The following is an 18,971-nucleotide window of genomic DNA, read 5'->3' as shown; positions in this document are numbered from 1 at the left end:
AAATGTTCTCCCATGGGCAAACATAACCAATGTTCCACCATCACGTGACTGTGTTTAGCCAATCACTAACCGGTATTTGACTAACCCATTTAATATTATGTTATGTTTGGATGTTTGCTAAATTGACGACTTCTGTGATTATTACCACTGGAGGTCATAGCTCGATGCTATTAAATGGCTTCCACTCAACCAACCCACCATCCCTCTTCAATTTAAGAATGATACCTCCGTGCTACACTTCTGTTCAGCAACACAGCTCTGCTTGTGTGTGGGTTTCTACTAGAGTCGATTACCCTCTACTTGTCTGTTTCATGGATATAGCCTTGATTTCCAATCAAACTCTGGAATAAAGTGATGGCACATCATGCAAATGATTATAAGATGGTAATACAAGAGGGATTGAAAGTGTGATAAGGGTCCCCATGCCACGCTTCAGGCAATAGATCGAATTTTTGCTGTTTTAAAGGGGTTAGATGTGATTGGGGGTCTTTTCTTCTTTTTCTTTTTTTTTGTGGCTAAGCTCATCAATGTCGAGGTTAACACTTAATAGGTGCTTTTAAACTACCTGTGTAATTTTCTGTGCATCAGTGAAAATGGCAGCATGGTGTCAGTGTTGCAGTTATGTGTGGGTGGTGTGAGGGGGTGTGTGTCTGTGCCTGTAGACTAAATTAATCAAGTGTTAAAGTGCATGTGTGAATTAGGCCGATCATCATAGATACCAGTAATTATCACTTGTTCGCACTGCATAGTTTTTTTCACTTCATCTTGGTGTTTAGTTCAGGTTTAATAGGATGAAAAAATTTCTCATACATTAGGTTAAAAATTTTACCCTGTTGGATTTTTAAAGCTCATTGTTCGGTGTAACAGTTGTACCTTTGAGCTTTGAAGGGCCTGGCTTAGGGATTACAATACAAACAGTACCTGCAGGCCGTCTGCACTAAAGGCCAATAACATAGATTTGTATACGAGATGAAACCTTCATTTCATCACCTGCATGTTAGCCTACCAGCTTATTCACCAAAGTAGAAGCATTTCTTTGTTGTTGATGTTTATGGTTCAAATAAATGTAAAATCATGCAGCCATGTTTAGCTGGTATCTAAGGGATTATGAGAGTGTAAAATGAAAAGGGTGCCATGTGCTAAATGTTGCTGCAGCGGAGACAACATCCTCCTGCTAGTCACATGATAATGGGGTTATCAATGGGTGTATTTGAGCACTCCCAAAAAGCATAGGGCCTACCGTACTACATCATACCCGCACCAGAGGAGCACTTTAATGCCCCTAGAGTGTAACTTCCGCCAACTTGACAGGAAGTCATTTGGACAAGATCTTCTGACGACTCTCAGTGATTTGACTACAGATGACAGCAGTTCTGCCATAGACTCATATAATCAAACTATCAGACGCGTCCTCGATGTTCACTGTCCAGCATCAACACGCACAAGGAAGCAACGACCCTGCGTTCCCTGGTATGATTCGACGGTGCATGAAGCTCGACAGAAGCGTCGGAAGCTTGAACGAAAGTGGCGGAAGACACGAGCACCATGCGATCGCGAGCTCTTCGTCAAACAGAAAAACCATGCCACTCAAGTTATCCAGACAGCCAAGAGAAGTTTCTACACTGATGTATTTCTTTCGTCAAATCCTAAGAGTCTGTACACAACACTCCATTCTCTGCTCGGAACTGCAGATAAGCAACAGCTACATGCCTCAGACGATGATCTTCAGCTGAGCAATGAATTTGCAGACTATTTTGATGATAAGATATCCAGCATGAGACAATCCCTTGAATCCAGTACCTCTGGAAGTGTCTCATCGTCCACTGGTCCCATCATGTCTACCCTACAAGATAGTCCTGAGGATATGCCATCACTGACTGAGTTTAGCTATGTTAGTGACAGTGAAATAAGGAAGATCATTTTGAGAGCTCCCAGTAAATCTTGTGATCTTGACCCATTACCCACCTGGCTTTTAAAGGAATATGTCGATGTTTTCGTACCAGTCATAAGTCAGATTGTAAACACATCCATGAATTCCGGTGTATTCCCAGATAAACTGAAGGAGGCTATTGTCTTTCCTCGGTTGAAAAAGCCGTCACTGGACCAGAAAGTTATGGAAAACTACCGGCCAGTATCAAACATCGCTTTCATGTCAAAAGTAACTGAGCATGTGGTATCTTCTAGATTGACATCTTATTTACGTGACTGCCACTTGCATGAGGACTTTCAGTCAGCTTACAAGGCCTTCCACAGCACTGAGACGGCATTACTTCGCGTGAAGCAAGATATTCTGCAAGAGATTGATCACAAGAAGGCAGTCATACTTGTGCTGCTAGATCTAAGTGCCGCATTCGACACCCTAGATCATTCGATCTTGTTGGCAAGACTTCAGTCTGATTATGGGATCAGAGACACAGCTCTACAATGGTTTACATCGTACCTTACCGGACGCTCTCTACGTGTCGTCACTAGGGGAAAGTTCTCTGAGCCTCATACTGTAAGATACGGAGTCCCTCAGGGCTCGGTGCTTGGGCCTCAACTCTTCACAATGTACATCAGACCTGTCGCTAATATCATCAGACGACATGGCCTACGATATCATCTGTACGCTGACGATACACAAATTTACTGTACTTTCGATCCACGCAATCCTGCCAGTCTGAACGAAGCCCGGATTAAACTAGAGGAATGCATACATGAGTTAAGGCACTGGATGGCGAGTAATATGTTGAAGTTAAATGAGGACAAAACTCAAAGCATTGTTTTCTCATCTAGTAGACTACGCCCTACGGGAGATACAAGCATTCGGCTTGGAAACACTACTGTCAATGTATCACACACTGTAAAAAATCTAGGTGTTCATTTTGACCAGATACTGTCGATGACAGATCATGTCAGTAGAGTGTGCCAGACAGCAAACCTCCATCTGAGAAACATATCTCATGTTCGAAAGTATCTTACAGAAGATGCATGTAACCATGCAGTGCGCTCTCTAGTTCTGAGCAGGCTTGACTATGGAAATTCTCTGCTGGCAAATATGAATGTCAGTGATGTGAAAAGACTCCAAAAAGTCCAAAATCGAACGGCTCGCCTGGTGCTTGGTGTAAAGAGAAGATCCCCGAGTGCTCCTTTACTGAAGCAGTTACACTGGCTCCCCATCAAAGAGCGTATCGATTTCAAACTAGCCCTTCTTGTCTATAAATGCATGATGAATACCGCTCCTCAATACCTATCCAACCTACTAACCACCCCTACAGCCACCAGATATCAACTCCGGTCACAAAATGATAAGACAGTCCTACAAATCCCACAAGCAAAAACCAAAGCTTTCGAACGTACATTTTCATATGCTGGATCTGTTGTCTGGAACACTCTACCAAAACAACTCCGTCTATGTGTTTCAGAGGAAATGTTTAGAAGGAAACTCAAGACTGAACTATTTCAATTGTAACTACTAAGTATGTTCCTATGCTTTGTGAATGTTGTTTGTTGATGTATGTACAGCGCTTTGATCAGGTCCTGTAAAAGCGCTCAATAAGAAATAGTTATTATTATTATTATTATTTACTACTATAATTATTGTACATACCATGCCAAAAGTGGACCCCTTCCCGACGTGCTCCAAAAGTGTACCATACCGTACTGCACCATGCCAGAAAGTGCTTAAACGCAAAGTTTTCCAAAAAGCGTACTGTATCAGCTGCTGACATGAGAATGCCTGCGACATGCACTGAGCCAACAGCACAAAGAGTTGATTATCTTCACTAGGGACACCTGTATGTGGCTTTAATTGCGCAGGGTGAATGTGATGGTTGCTACAAAACGTAAGACCCCTCTGTCTCCAGTCCAAATTTAACTCGTGAGGAACGCTATCTTCGCAGAGCTCTTGAACACTCCTAGTCTGACATGGTACTGTATGGTTTGGTATGGTTCAGTTTGGTTTCGTTCACTTGTAAGAGCTCAAATGTGGCCTTTGTGTCAACTTGGTGTAGGTGGGGCAGGTAATGGGGGGTCCAATTACCATTTTCTGCTTCAGTTTGGTTCAAAGAGAGTTTGATTGAAACAGAGCTCCATCAATTTTGCCAATCTCCTATGCCCCATTCCATGAAAAGATTTGCAATTAGCGTATGTCTCGAGAATGAAGTGATGCCCTTGATAAAAAACTGTCAGACAGACAGACAGACAGACAGACAGACAGAGAGACAGAGACAGACAGAGACACGGACAGAGACTTTAGGTATGTGACACCTAGAACAGATGGTAAGAGCATCGGTATCGGATGAGCTGATGCTCGTCCGGGCGTGAAAACCCCCTCGTGAAGAATACATGATGCACATCAATATCATATGAGCGTTTGTATAATGCAGAGCACTTGTTCCGTCAATGCTCCCCGCTATTAAGCAACGTCATCTCCAAATGATGCGTTCTCACTCGTTATTATGAGACATGCCCCGTTTCACTCTCGCAGGGTGAACCTGGAAGAAAGCGAGAGCAGCCAGAGCTTAGAGATGAGAGCCAAAGAAACACGGAAGTGGTCCATCACCCTTCTCTCGTGGCATAATCTGCGACTGGAAGACAAATTTGTTGAAGTACATGGCAAGGTCAACCATCTGCAAAAAAAAAAAAAAAAAAAGATAGAAAAAGAAAGAAAGAAGAAGAAACGTTATTTAAAGGACAAGTTCACCTTAATGTACATGTGGATTGAGAGAATGCAACAATATTAGTAGAACACATCAGTGAAATTTTGATGAAAATCGGATAATCCATTCAAAAAGTTATGAATTTTTGAAGTTTCTGTGCGGTCACTGCTGGATGAGAAGACTACTACAGCTTATGATGTCACATGCGTTGAATGATGTAAGGAAAATGTAAAGAGAATTTCACAAGATTTCATTTTTTTTTTGGAAAAAAGTGCACATTCCCTCAACTTGTCACTAACGCATGTCAAGGGTCATATTATTCCCCTGCCTTCTGAAAGAGGCAAGTCAAGTGTTCATTTATTATTCAAGAAAAGTGAAAATATATTGAATTAAAAGAATAGTGGAATCATTGGTCAGAAAATATGATTTTGTAAGAATTTTTTGTGCATTTTTTTATACCAGTGGGAGAGCTAGGGTATGAGGTTAAGTCATCTCCTCCTGTTCTTATTGGAGAATGCAATTATGACCAGTGTCACTATTTGATGAAAACATGTTAAATTCTAAAATCTCAATATTTTTATTCCCTGTCCGATTTTGATGAACTTCTGCTCCTGCTTTTCTGATTATCAGATGTTGCTCTATGTATTGAAGTCAACTTAAAGATGGCGTGGACTTGCACATTAAGTCTGCTTGGCTCATGTTTTTCTAACTTGAATGAATTCTGATGTAAAAAAACGGAAATGATCTCATTCTGAAGTTCTAATGCACATTCAGATTCTTTCATCCGGATTCATGCTATGTATTTTTGGAAAGTATTTGTTAAGATTGAAAGCTGTATTTTTTTCCCCTGGTCGTTAATTCTGATGATGAGGTAATTCGATCCTTTTGAATGAGTACGAGGAGTTGCAATGAGTGGTAGTAAGGGGCTTGATGGGGGCGTAATTGGCCATCAGAATGCTCAAAGTCGGCCCAGGAATTGCAGTCATCATCGTTAATCAAGGCAGGTGTAATGTCCCTGGTTTTGTGTCTCAGAATGACTATTTCTTCGTGATTGCTTTGGGGAAAGCGCAACTCCAGACATGACGTATGCGCATTCATCTTCAAATAGGCACGGGGGATGAACGGGGGGCTTGTGACGTCTATGATGAAAAAAAAAAAGATGAAAAAAAAAGAATTGCTCGATATGTTTGCAATTACTGGTGAGAGTGGGCGTAGGGAAGGAGCGGAACAGAAAGGGAAAGAACGACAGAGAGAGAGAGAGTGAGATTGTGCGTGTGTGTACAGGCAAGGCAATACCAGTAAACGTCATCGGAGTCCCATCCGTGTCGACGTCAAAACTGGAGGTCGTTAAGTGGATCCGCACGCAGCCAGTGTGCCGTGCGTATTTACCTCACCATCTTTGTCCGCGTGGTAGTAAACACGAGCTGGATCTCGCGACGACGTGAGCGTCTCATGCTGCTGTTTCCGTGTTCAGTTCACTCTTTCTGTTAAGGTTGTACTTGAAATAGTTAAGTAAGGGTCATAGGTTAAGTTCAAGTTTGAAAAATGTCCCCTACAGGAACACCCCCTCCCCCCCCCCCCCAAAAAAAAAAAAAATAGTGCCTAGTAAGAAAGACATTGTGTGTGTAATTTGTGGGTCCGTTTTAAAAAGTATGACAGGAAAATGCTTTGTGTCTCTTGAGTACATATCTGCTTGGGCATATAAAAGGCATTATTTACCATTTGCAGATGAAACAAAAAACCCAGATTTAGTGCTTCAAAATAGTTCTAAAATGTGAGTCAGGGATAGAAACAACCAATGTAAAAAGGTTTTTCAGTATAATCAATGTTAAGTATTGTCCAACATACAAAATGTGAACAGTAGTTGTAATAATTTTTTTTTTCTAGACTAAACCGTCTACACTCACAGTTTATTTAGAAAAATAGTGATATTTCCTTATATTCTAGGCTTTATTGTGAATTTTTTTGTATGGTATGATGTTTTGTGATAAACTGACTATACACATATGCATCAAATGTGCTAACTTGAACATTTTTTAAATCACTGCTCCCAATGGTAAACAATACATCTAAAGCCCATTGTATATATGTATATATATAGTATTTTTTTTTTTTTTGGGGGGGTATTCTATAGGTTATCAAAAATCAGAGTTTGATTCTGACATCTGACCTTGGTTTAGAATGGTTGATTGTACTGTAAGACTGTTGAAGACTGTAAAACAGTTTTTCTTCTTTTACTATGGGAAAGAATTAGGGGATCATTTAGCCAATCAGTACATTTGACAAATCCTTTTCAGTTAAAGATATGCATATAGCATTTTAGTAATTTGACAAAATCATGCATTTTTTAAATCAGAATTTGTAACAGTATTGACTTCTAGTGTCAATCTCCTATGATGTACTCTTGATATGATAATAATATATATATATATATATATATATATTTTTTTTTTTTTAGATATGACATTCTTTTAGATATTAAAGCAACCCTGTATTACATGTGAGGGAGTGTAATGAGTAAAACTAATGAGGTACATGTATATAGTTACATGTATACATAAAACTTGAAAGTACACTTTGCTAAGATGTCACAGTAATGTGCGTTTCTTTTATAGGTGAAACTTGTTTGTTTTCTATGCCTATATTATATCATGATAGCTGGCTTGCAGAAATTCAATAGGTCATAACGCTTCATTATTTGCCATAAATCTAATGATCAGATGCTTCTGCCTTATGGATTTCATTAAAAGTAATGGCCTCTCCTGTTGCAATTTCTCCTGTTAAGCATTACTCTAAAAATGATTCTCCAAGCCCTTGAAGAGACTAAAGATCCTTTACGTTCCTACTATTTTGTTACATGTACGTCCTAATTTGATTTGAGATTTTAAGTTTCCCCTGCACAAGTTCCATAAAGATCGCAATGCTTTCTACTCTCGTCTGCGACCTTTCCACTAATCCAGGGACCCGATAGTAACAGCTAGCAGACACTCCCTCTTTTGATGTTTAATTACGAGGCTGCATCATTGATACGGTCCAGCCCCCCTTTGTCATTTCCGGGATGGCAAGTGGGTGGGTTGGGGGGGGGGGGGGGGGGAAGGGGGAGTAGGAAGCAGCTGGTTGAGAGAGAATGGATTGGCGTGACATATATATAGACGACCTTTTCTCACGCAGGCTTGGAAGAATGCAATTCACATCACAGTCTTGCCCAAAGAATCAATTTCTTCATGAGGAAATATTGATTGGGACAGTGGGAATGTATTTGTCTGCCTGTGACATTCTTGCGATCAGTCAATGGTCGTATTTCTTCTTTTTATCTCTTTTCTCTTTTTGAACTGGGAAAAAAGGTTCCCTCGGGATTGGCTTAGCAGGTTGAACAATCTTCTTTCATTTGTTGTGTTTTTTGTTTTGTTTTGTTTTTGTTCATTTTTTTGTCAGTTCAGCAGCATTTAGAATGTATTGCCGTATGTCAGTATTCATATTTGGTCCACACAGGGTAATCGAGACACTATACCGTATTACTTTGGGACCCTCTGCGACAATAACTTTAAAAATAGTGAATCAATCCCAATACAATTTCGTGGTATGAAACTACATGTATAACTTTTTAAACTACCTGCATCTTACAGTAAACTCCATCCAGTTTGCTTCAGTGGTCAAGGAGATATGAGGATCTTTGTAGAGCATGTCAGGAATCCCTTCTGTCCATTGTGTTCACACATTACTGTGCTGTTCCAAGAGCATCCAAGTACTAAACTTGGAAGAAACAGACCCACGACATGCTTTGCAACGATCCGCATTTCTCTGTGACCACCACTTAACCAAATTGAATGGGGTTTTCTGCAAAATGTAGGTAAGATGTTATATTTTTAGGCCCTGAAATATCAGTCAGACAGTTTAATCATATTGAAAGTTATCAATGCGAAAATCCAATTGTAATTTTTTGGGGGACATACTGTACTTCGAGTCCTCAGTCAGTCCATTAGTTTTTTCCCTCTTTTAAAAAGAGGGGGAAACAGTTATTAATCGTCCATTGAAACTGAATGCTAACCAGTCACTTGATGTCCTGTTTCATTTCAGATATTAAGATAAATGACGAAAGTGCAGTGTCAGATATATTTCTCTTTGCTGTTACTCCTCGCAAGTTAGATTGCATGTTCAATCTGTTTTCAATTGACCAAAATGAAAACACCAATTGGCAGTGCCGCTGCACAGCAAGCAGTAGGTGACAGGTTCAATGCCCAGACCAGGATCCATTTGTTCATCATTGATGTATACTTTGTGGATACGCTAAGATGCCTCTGAGGTGTATACACACAACATGGGTATTGCCTTACATGGCACGTATATGTAAAGCTCACACGGTCTTTTTTTTACGTGATGGTTAAACTTGACAACCACAAATCAGTGATGATACCCCATCCCGCGAAATTTACTCTGTATGCGATTTTTGCTTCAAACAAAAGTCGCTGTATTTTATGACTCACTTTGGTGTTTATTCAGTTAGTCTATTAAAGTGATGACAGAAAATATGAATGACTGGGAAGGTAACATTATTTGTCCATCATATCATGTCTTTTTTTTCTCTTTCTTAATCATTAACAGATTGACGCAGAGGAGGTTGCAGACATCAACGATGCACTCATTTTATCCTTCCGAGCTCACAACTTGGATAAGAAGGTAAGACGGAAAGAGAGAACTAGAGCTGGCCATGGTTCGACAACACATTTTGATTGGCCAATTTGACCTATTCAATGTCGTTGCAGCAATGATCTGGCCTATGGGTGCTGATAAAAGAGCCTCGTCATGCTGACAATTACAAACCTCTCATATATTGTATAAATAGTGCGTGATTGTGAATGCACTATACTAGATTAGATGCGTGATAAATACATAATTTACTCATGTGCAGTTTTATTGATCGAATTGCCCAAGACCACCATTTTTAGTGTATATGGACTAGAATAGACCATGATGGAGCATGCACTATTTGTTATAGTTAATGAGCGTATTTATGACATTGATTTATGATGTACTATTTGTTAAACGCGGAATTCCCCATACAAGAATCAAATAGTATTGTTCAAGGCCATGAAATGTAAAGAAAAATCAATGAATGTCATGTGGTACAAATTTGACCAGTCACAAATTTGACCAATTATAAATCTTGTTATAGATACAATATTTACGACAAATGGTAAGAAATTAATAAAGATCACAAGCTATAGTTTCCAAACCATTTGGTTGTGGCATTGTTCTGAAAAGTGCAGTGAATTTTGCAGCGGCATAAGTCAACTACAGATTATTTTATAAAGTTGAGGATAACAAATCAGGGTGAATCATCTGTAATCATGTTTTTAAGGGCAAGGTCGAGGTGAAGCATGAATATTGTCATCAAAGCCACCCATCTGTTGATATCTTGTGAGGGCGATGTGGCGTCGGACTGCAGTTGTGTGCGTGTGCATGTGTGTTTGGGAGCGGGGAAAAGGAGAGTTACCTTAGAGATGATTGGTTAAGCCATGTTTGGATTAGTAGACCCGCGGGAGCACCGGTCGTGACTGATCCGGCTTAAGGTCGTATTGGAACTTAACGAAGCCTGTCATGGCCGCGACTTAAGCCACACAGCGATGTCTTGCGTCTGGGGCATTCCGCTGAAACCAAGCATGCTGTTGATGGGCTGGCTCGGCTGAATCCCTGTTAATGAAAAATTACTTCAGGATATGAATGCAAGTTGATAGGGAAGATGCAGGCAGTCACCATAGCAACGTGCCAATTTATTTATATTGTATAGTAACATTAGTGTCATTAATTTCATCATCTTGATCATGTGCATCTTTCCTGAGATGTTGCCGATTGAATCAAATGCTACATGCAAAAAAAAGTAAGTGTGAAATAATATACCTGTATGAAAGATTAGTAATTGGTTGCTTGGGTGAATTTATTTATGTCTGACAACTCCGATGATTTTGATCATTAATGCTCCCATCATATATTTGTTTTTTCCTGTAAGATTTTGCTGTGGTGAGTATTATTCCACTCTCCAAGAACACAGAAAAAGAAGAGCTCTTTCGTTTGTCAATACATTTGCCATGAATAAAAACAATGAAACTGTCATACAGAGGGACATGTAAACAAACTCATGGCTAGTCTCAGGTATGTTTCAATATGTTCAGTTGATAGAGAGTCGAGCATCACCGAATGCTAGTTTGAACTTCATTGTCAGGACCCATGTAGGGTAGCTTTGGTACTGTTTCTCGCTGGGGTTATTGCACCCAAGAGAATCAGAACTTTTTTAGCACAGATTCTGTTAGATTGATCGGAGAGCCATGGGTGTTACAGTTGGTGGTACGGTTGGTCCCATTAATAGCATAGCTGGCTCAATTTGATTCATTATAGCCAGTTATGCCGAGGGTTCAGCGACACTTTCCCCCTGCAGGGATGCAGTGGCCCATCCAAGGGGTGGTTGGTTGGAGTAGACGACAAATTTGAAACAAATCTAGTTTTGGTAGGTCTCAATTAAGGGAAATGTTTCATATACACATCTGGCAACTTTAATGAATGTGTTTACTTCTGTCGATTATTTACCACAGCCCTTCAGCCCTTTAGCATTGCGATAAACTTTCTGAAAACTTTCTCAAAATCTTACCCTCTGTGTATTCTTGAAGGTACTATAGGTTAAGTACACAAACTGTAGATGTACCCCCCCCCCCTTCACAGCCAGAATGAGAATGCTCAGATAACCATAGTGTGATAATGAACACTTCTGATGTAGCTTTATTTTGTATTTCATTTAGCATTATTCTTTATTTTGGCCATAGTTTGCTGACCGCATTATTGCCCGTATTGGGCTTTTGCTCCGTTAACTTGTCGCAGCGTTATTAGGAAGGGGCCTACTCGGGGTCATTATGTGACGGCGTACAAAGCAGGCATGCGGAGGGGAGAGTCGTAGATTGGCGTGCCATTAGCAGGGGGGCACCAGTTAGTGTCGCATTACCAAACGAGGTGTGAGAGTGTAATGGGTCTAATTATGCGACTTAAATTGCAGAAAATTTCTCATTGCGTGAATTAGGGTAGAAGCGTGCCAACTTGACGTGATGTAAAGTAAACCTTTTAGCCTCGGATCCAGAGTAAGGGGTATTAATCTGTTTCATGGCCATTTGGTGTTGCATCAAGCATGGCATTGATGGTGTGATAATCTGGGGGCATTTCATGAAGGAACTTATCAGATAAAATATCTGACAAGTCAATTATATCCGACAAGTTTTGAGAAATTCTTTAGTCTGATTGGCTGATTTCTCTGAACTTGTCGGATATAATTGACTTGTCGGACATTTTATCTGACAAGTTCCTTCATGAAATGCCCCCTGTTTGTTTGTTTGTTTTTAAAGAAGAAAAATCTTTCCTATGTTCATATAAAATAAAGAAGAAGTGTTTTACTGGTGATTTCTTCAAGAAATGTTATCAGAATCATATCTATCCTTAGAAAACACAGGCTAATATTCAAATATGTTTTGTCATTATGATGGCAGAATATTAGTAAAGTGGTGTTGATTGTTGTGGAGTCTTCAGTCAATCTGTTCAGTAGCAGTACTGGTAACTAATGACATCATTTGTCAACATTTCTTATCTAAAGTTACAAAGTTTCTGCTGGAGTTAATCAAGTTAAAAATCTTGAAGTTTGAGGCAGGGGGGAAATATAAGTTGTTGTGGTCGAAGACAATCACCACTGCTAGCCAAATACAGTTATGATTCTGAATATGATCCTAGATGTGTGTTTATGTTTGGTTATCAAACCTTTTAGATATTCAGTGGATCAAATCACAGCAGAGTGTACTTTGTGAAGGTCAATTCTTAAAAACTCATTGATTCTGAAACTTTTTAAAAAAATATATTTCCCCTTCGCCCTTGAAACCAATGATGATATTGATCACTTGTAAGGCCACATGCTCTCAAGCGATATACTCCAGGATCAACACAGTGAAATTAAAATTGATTGGAGAGCACCATATCTAGATGAGATGTGGAGAGAGTACGAGTCCATGGCAAGTGAGGAGAAGGAGTCCAAACTGTCAAATGAATCCCCCCCCCCATGTACATGTAGTTCTTGCACTGCAGGAGTACTTAATGTGACAATGGATAGTAGGCATTCCATTCATTAATGCCATGTACAGATCTGAATAATGCTTACCAGTACTTATCCACAGTATTTTTTTTAATCCCTTATTAATGTTAATCTCTGTTACTGCTGCCATCTTGATTGTATAATGTACGCCGAGTACTGGTACTAATCTGAGCTACAGAGCATTAAGTTGCATTGATTCTCATTTCTCACAGGAATGGATGATGGGGGGGGGGGGGGTTGGGGAAGCAAGTTGGATGGAGTGTTATGGGGGGGGGGCAGGTAGGGGGTGGAGGGGAGAATGAGGGCTCACTTCAATGGCAGCGTAGTGTTTGACTTGCAAGGAGCCAGACCACCTGAGCTCGGCAGGGAAAGAGGGTTCTATAAATAACGTTGACGTGTGACAAACTGTCGGATCCTTGACGCTGTCTAATATGTGTGATTTGCTCGGGCTGCCATTCCCGAGAATCGTGCCATCTTGTAGCGAGGCATGACGCTCTACGTACACGAAACCCAGATAAAAGAAGAAAACCCCTTTGCTGCCCTTTCTGTGCTTGGTAGGATTAACACATGGATCCAACCTTGTGGAAACTGAGAGAGAAAAAAAAATGCAAAGAGAGTGAATGTTACTGATGATCTTGTCAAGCTCTTGCCCAAGATTCTATGCATCCCTGATGAAATGTGAAGACCTGTATACATAATTATCAGGTGCACATCGAAGGTGTCCTTTTTGGTACAAGGTTTTGTTCGAAGTCAAGCAATACAAAGTACAGTGGTAACAAGATGCCATGGTATACCATATGTTTGAGTCCAGTCGAACTGCAGAAGTTGTGGATGATGCAAATGTTCCTACTTAAGATATATCATTTTTTCAGTGCAACCAACCTGCCAAGATATTTCTCTTTCTATTCTTAGAAGTATTTGTGTGATGCTACAGATGCATTTCTTAAAATATTTCATTGTTTCTTAAAATCAGAAAGTAAAGCAAAAGATCAATGAAGTTAGTAGGGAAAACAGATAAGAATCAGGGACAATTTTTTTATCATCTGAATAGCATCTATATGCCTTTTATTTTTTACCTTTTGGTAGGGAGAAGGATTGGGTAGTGTATCCATGCGCTAGGAAACTTGATTGAACCATGTTGACGAGGGGGTTATTATCTTCTTAGTCCCGCAACAACCTCTCTTGCATTCGTGGAACATGGTTAGTACATGATGACAGTGATGACGATAGTGATTATGGTGATAATGTTTGCTCTATGGCTTCATGCACACATGCTTACAGATACAAGAGAAACACATGAACACAGATGCACATGTTTTTACAAACAAATAAACTGAAAATGTTTTCCACCCTCTCTCTTTCTCTCTCTTTCCTGTGTATGTGTGTGTGTGTGTGTGTGTGTGCAGATGTTTTTTTTTATAGATATATTTTTCTATTTATACCAATCAGTGATACAAATGTGAACATGTTTTTTGTGAGTTTGTTATATACAGACATGTACATATGGTATGTTTTTTTCTGATTTTGTATAGTGCCAGAAAGGGGTGAATTTCTGTATTCATTTTAACAGACAATAAAGTACCTTGAATCCTTGAATGTCTTTCTTTCTCTCTACATCTACAGGATGTGATGGGGAAGTCTGACCCGTTCCTGGAATTCTACAAGGCAGGAAGCTCTCCCGACGATTGGCACAAAGTTCACGTCACAGAGGTAAAGATAACTTCCTCATAAGATATTCTGTTGTGTGTGATTTCAGCAGTTTGGTATGCTTCATTTGTTCATTGCTTCTGTCACGGTTGACCACGGGTAGACCAGGGCCTCGTTTTATCAAAAGATAAAATCGATTTTAAATTTCTTTACCACACAGGCTGCCATACACTTACAGTTGAAATCAACTATAATTATAATCAATTTTAACTCTTCATAAAACAGGGCCCAATTTGCCAAGTCATATAGGCCTACAGTGCGCTTCCAGTGTAATAAACCTGGTTGTAACGAAATGTTGTTACAACGAAGTAACATTTCATGTCCCCAAATCACTATCTATATATGTCCCTATATGCTGTATTTGTTTGCCTACAATGAAATTGTCAATATAACGAAAGAAAAATGCCTGTCCTGAGGACTTTGTTGTAATGATAGTTGTCGGTATTCAACTTACTGACAAAAGTTACTCCAGGTTACATAAGATCCCCTTGGAAGACATAAAGTGACAGTCATTGTCACTTTCTGAAAGATGTGCCCGCCTGTGATTACACAAGCTGTAAGTGTGTCTTGGTCGTACTTTTTGTTGTACATTTGAGACCTAGAAGGACATTAATGCTGTACAAAAAAAAAAAAAAATCCATGGAGTCAGTGACCTTCTGCTCCTCGATTTGGGTCTTCTAAAGCAGCACATCGAGGAGCGTAGACGCTCAATGCCACTTCTGCACAGCCGACTGACTTTCACCCCCACCCAAACGGAGGCACCAGACTCGATCAAGACTCCAGCCTATGAGGGTTTTAATGAGATTTGGCCTGTCTGGGCATAAAAGCTAGCATTAAATGTGCTGATAGGGTCCTCTGCATGATTTTTTTTTTCCTTCTGTCTTCTTCATTTTTTTTTTTCTATTTTATTCCTTTAATCATGGGGCGCCGCAAAAATAGAGCTGGAGAGCGAATTAGACGCCAGTCGCTGACAGGTCATAACCACAATGAAGAAATGCAATAGGCATTGTTTGCGGTGTGTGAATGTCTGTGATGTTGCAAAGAAGAACATTTTAAATATGGTGTTCGTATGTATTGTGCATATACACACTATTATGCCTTCTAACAAGGATACTGTAGTGTGTGGCGCAGGTGATCTCGCTTGATTGAGAGTTGCACAGTGAATCCTAAGTTGGATTTTCGTGTGTAGATTTCTTAATTTACTGAAATCATTCAAACTGTTCAAACTGGCAAAATGCTCGCATCAAGTATGCTAGAAGTCCATTCAGTTACATGGTGTAAATGACGGTGTCTTGCATGGGTTTCTTTCAACTTTGTTTTTTCTGTATTGGGTCTAAACATATTGTAAACATAGAATTTATATCACATAATTCAAGGTCTTCTTGGCACTTCAAGGAGAATATGCCTATGTGTGGGTATGTCAATGTGTGTGGATGTTTGTGTGTTTGTTTATGTGTGTGTGAGTGAGGTTTAGTTTGTGTGACCATGGGATTGTTCGCATGTGGATTTGCAGGTTAATAGAACAAAAAGGGAAAAAATTAAATGCTGCATGTATTTGTGACACCACTGTGTTATAAACAGCTTCTAATAATACTATTGCAATCCCAGCAGAAAAGTACATGTACTGGACCACCAAACACAAATGAAAGGATATTTTAATAACCATTCTTTTTCTAAGTGTAATGATATTCATGTCGACAGTGTCCTTCAGAATTGACTACTTATTTCAGCTGTGATATAACATAATGCATACAACTGTACGTCAGTCATGACAAGCCACCGGTAGAATCTTTATTTTCATTGTTGGTCTTATATTATATCCATTTGAGAGCATCAATTTGTTGTGATATTTTGTAATCAGTGTTTTAACAGTTTTAACCTTTTTATCTTTGTTTTGTTGTTTTTTTTAAAGAATTTGGCGCTCTGATAAGCCTTTACTTCTATGATGATCATCTGCAGGTAATCAAGAATACACTGAAGCCGACATGGAAGCCATTCAAGATAGACCTCAAAACCCTTTGCAATGCAGACTACGACAAGAGAATTAAGGTAAAAGAACAAACGTTCCCACATTTGTCGCCCCCTTCCATATATGTCTCAAAAACTATCAAATGTTTGCATATATACACCTCACTGGAGTACAGTGACCCCTCCTTGCCCAGACCAGGTTGGGTTGAAATGCACAGACTGTATTTCAAGAGTCCAACAGAATGATGAAGATATCATGAATACTGATATGAAATGGATTAAACATGGATTAAAAATTGACTGAGTGTTGAGTCTGATTGATCTCCTTTGTAACATGTTTCCCTTTCTATTGCAGGTGGATACATCTCGGCTTAAGTGGGAGATGTACTTCGAAGGTCTTTCATTCTCTGTTACCCTATATCCATTTTAACTATTCCAATCAATGATGATCAGTAACTGTTTCTTTCCCATTAATTGTTTTAGCAGAAGCTCATCAAAGCAGTTATGCTGGGCAATGCTCTCATCAGTACGTTGATGATTGCTTGATTTGTGGGGTTTACTCTTTTAGCAGAGCAAGTTAAGCATAAACCTTCCCCCCCCCCAAAAAAAAAAAAAAAGAGAGAAGAAGTCTTTGCAATTCAGAACATAATTGCCTTGTAGATGAAATTAAAAGGGGGTGGGGTGGGGAGCAGTATACCAGCTTAAATCAATGATTATGTGATAAACCTGTCTGGGTAAGAATCACTCACCCACACTACATGAGACTGTAAAATGCTAAGTACAGCATTGAAACAAGGATTTGGTATCATTTACACATGATGAATCGTTCTGAAAAGATGATAGTAAGACATCATAAGAGGTACAAGCACATTGATGTGCCTTGCAAAAAAAAAAGAAGAAGAAGAAGAAAAGAGCCCACAAAAAACCCAAATCTTTCACGATGCGGTCCCATTCGTTCTCCTGCCTAACCCCTGGAGGAGTCCGTTTACTCCTGTGATCAGGGTTATGAGATGCTGGTGAGAGATGTATGTGGGATGTAATATTGTCACGTGATAAAAGGAGAGAGATGGAGGCATCTGTACTCCGTGGCGAAACATTTCTTCATTGCTTAGGGAAGTGGGATTTAAGGACAGCCGCAACGTACACCCACCCCCCTCTTGTCAAGTTGCAGACCCGTTACCCCATTTCCAACACAAATGCTGTTATGAGATGAACAGCTATAAATTTGATTGAATTTTAGGGTGAAATATTAAGGAGGAGACTGGGGCACCATATGATGGTCGAAAGGTGTCCTCTTAAAGATTGGTACTAAGATTACTCACTTCAAGAATGTAAGAAATCCAACATCTGTGGTAGTCTGGGCTTTTGTTTTTATATTTATTTGTAAATTCAGTTCATCTTTTTTTTTTCATGTTTGGCTGATATCTGCCAAAGTCACTCAGGTCTAGCGGGTACTTGAGGAAACCAAGAATTAAATTGTGTCACAAGCCAGCTTACGTCAAGATGTGCAAATGGGACTGAGGGAGGGGTAAAATAAAGAAAGATAAATGGAAGGTGAGGGGGGAGAGAAGATGATCACCCCCCTCCTCCAAACATATATATTCCCGTAAAAGATCCCGTGGGATTTGTCTTATATTATGCCGTGAAATGAAGCGAGAGAATCAACTTTTTTTTTTCTTTCTTGCTCCCCCGTACACCGCTCTCGCTTGTCGGTTCATTGTGCATCGGCCGGCCGGGGCAGGGAGGACCGAAGCCTGGGTGAGCCTTCCCAGGGTTGGGGGTATTAGATTGACGTCATCAAACACCTTCGATTATTAGACGGCTGGAGCCGGGGAGGACGGTAGCTGAAGTCATGTGACATTGGCGCAAGTAAAGCGCAGCTGTAATACGAGCCTCCGGGTGCCCCTCTCGTGACGTAGACCTCAGCGGACTCGCTGTTTTCTTGTTTGATCTTCTGGTGGAAAGGGAAAAAAAAAAACAGAGAGACCATTCTGTTATTTTTTTCCCCCTGCTTTTTACGACAGATTAAAATTACAGGAAAGCAACTGACTGCAATTAAGTTTTGACAGGTTCTGAGTGACCTCATGTTCATGCCAAAAATCATTACTGGAGGAGCAGAACAGACTTCTTGTTGTTTTCTGTCTGTAAGGTTGAAGTTTCCCAACCAATCCATATTATGCCTTTCTATAAAATAAAATAAAATGTGGACTTTATAGGGTTTTATCAATATCTAGTATAGAAGAAACAGAAAAAGACCCTGAGGTACTATCCTAATTTACTGTATTTTTCCAAGATGTTTTTGCATGACTAATCTATTTCTTCCCCACAGCAGTTTGAGCGCAGGTGATGATCTCAATGTTACCACATGTTCACCTTTTTCTCTCCCCTCACTCTCCAAGAATCAGATATGAATGTTGTAAAGGCTGATATTTTTTTGAAATTCATAGATAAGCCCTCTATCCCAAAACTAAAAGTACGCAAAAAAATACTGACAAAAGTGGAATTAAAGATTTGCCCTGCAAGCTTTGTCCAAGGCC

The 18,971-nt window shown here is 39.8% G+C and overlaps 1 protein-coding gene across 1 annotated transcript in view; it reads left to right on the top strand.

The window, feature by feature from the left end:
• LOC140233001 (copine-3-like) overlaps nucleotides 1-18,971 on the top strand; it is a 142,902-nt gene that overhangs the window by 96,064 nt on the left and 27,867 nt on the right. The window contains exons 5-7 of the mRNA XM_072313108.1: nucleotides 9,243-9,317; nucleotides 14,383-14,469; nucleotides 16,426-16,515. Coding sequence (XP_072169209.1) covers nucleotides 9,243-9,317; nucleotides 14,383-14,469; nucleotides 16,426-16,515 — 252 coding nt within the window. The remainder of the gene's footprint in view (nucleotides 1-9,242; nucleotides 9,318-14,382; nucleotides 14,470-16,425; nucleotides 16,516-18,971) is intronic.

Source organism: Diadema setosum, chromosome 9, assembly GCF_964275005.1.
Source record: "Diadema setosum chromosome 9, eeDiaSeto1, whole genome shotgun sequence".
NCBI classification, from domain to species: domain Eukaryota; kingdom Metazoa; phylum Echinodermata; class Echinoidea; order Diadematoida; family Diadematidae; genus Diadema; species Diadema setosum.
This window is presented reverse-complemented; position numbering and strand designations above follow the sequence as displayed.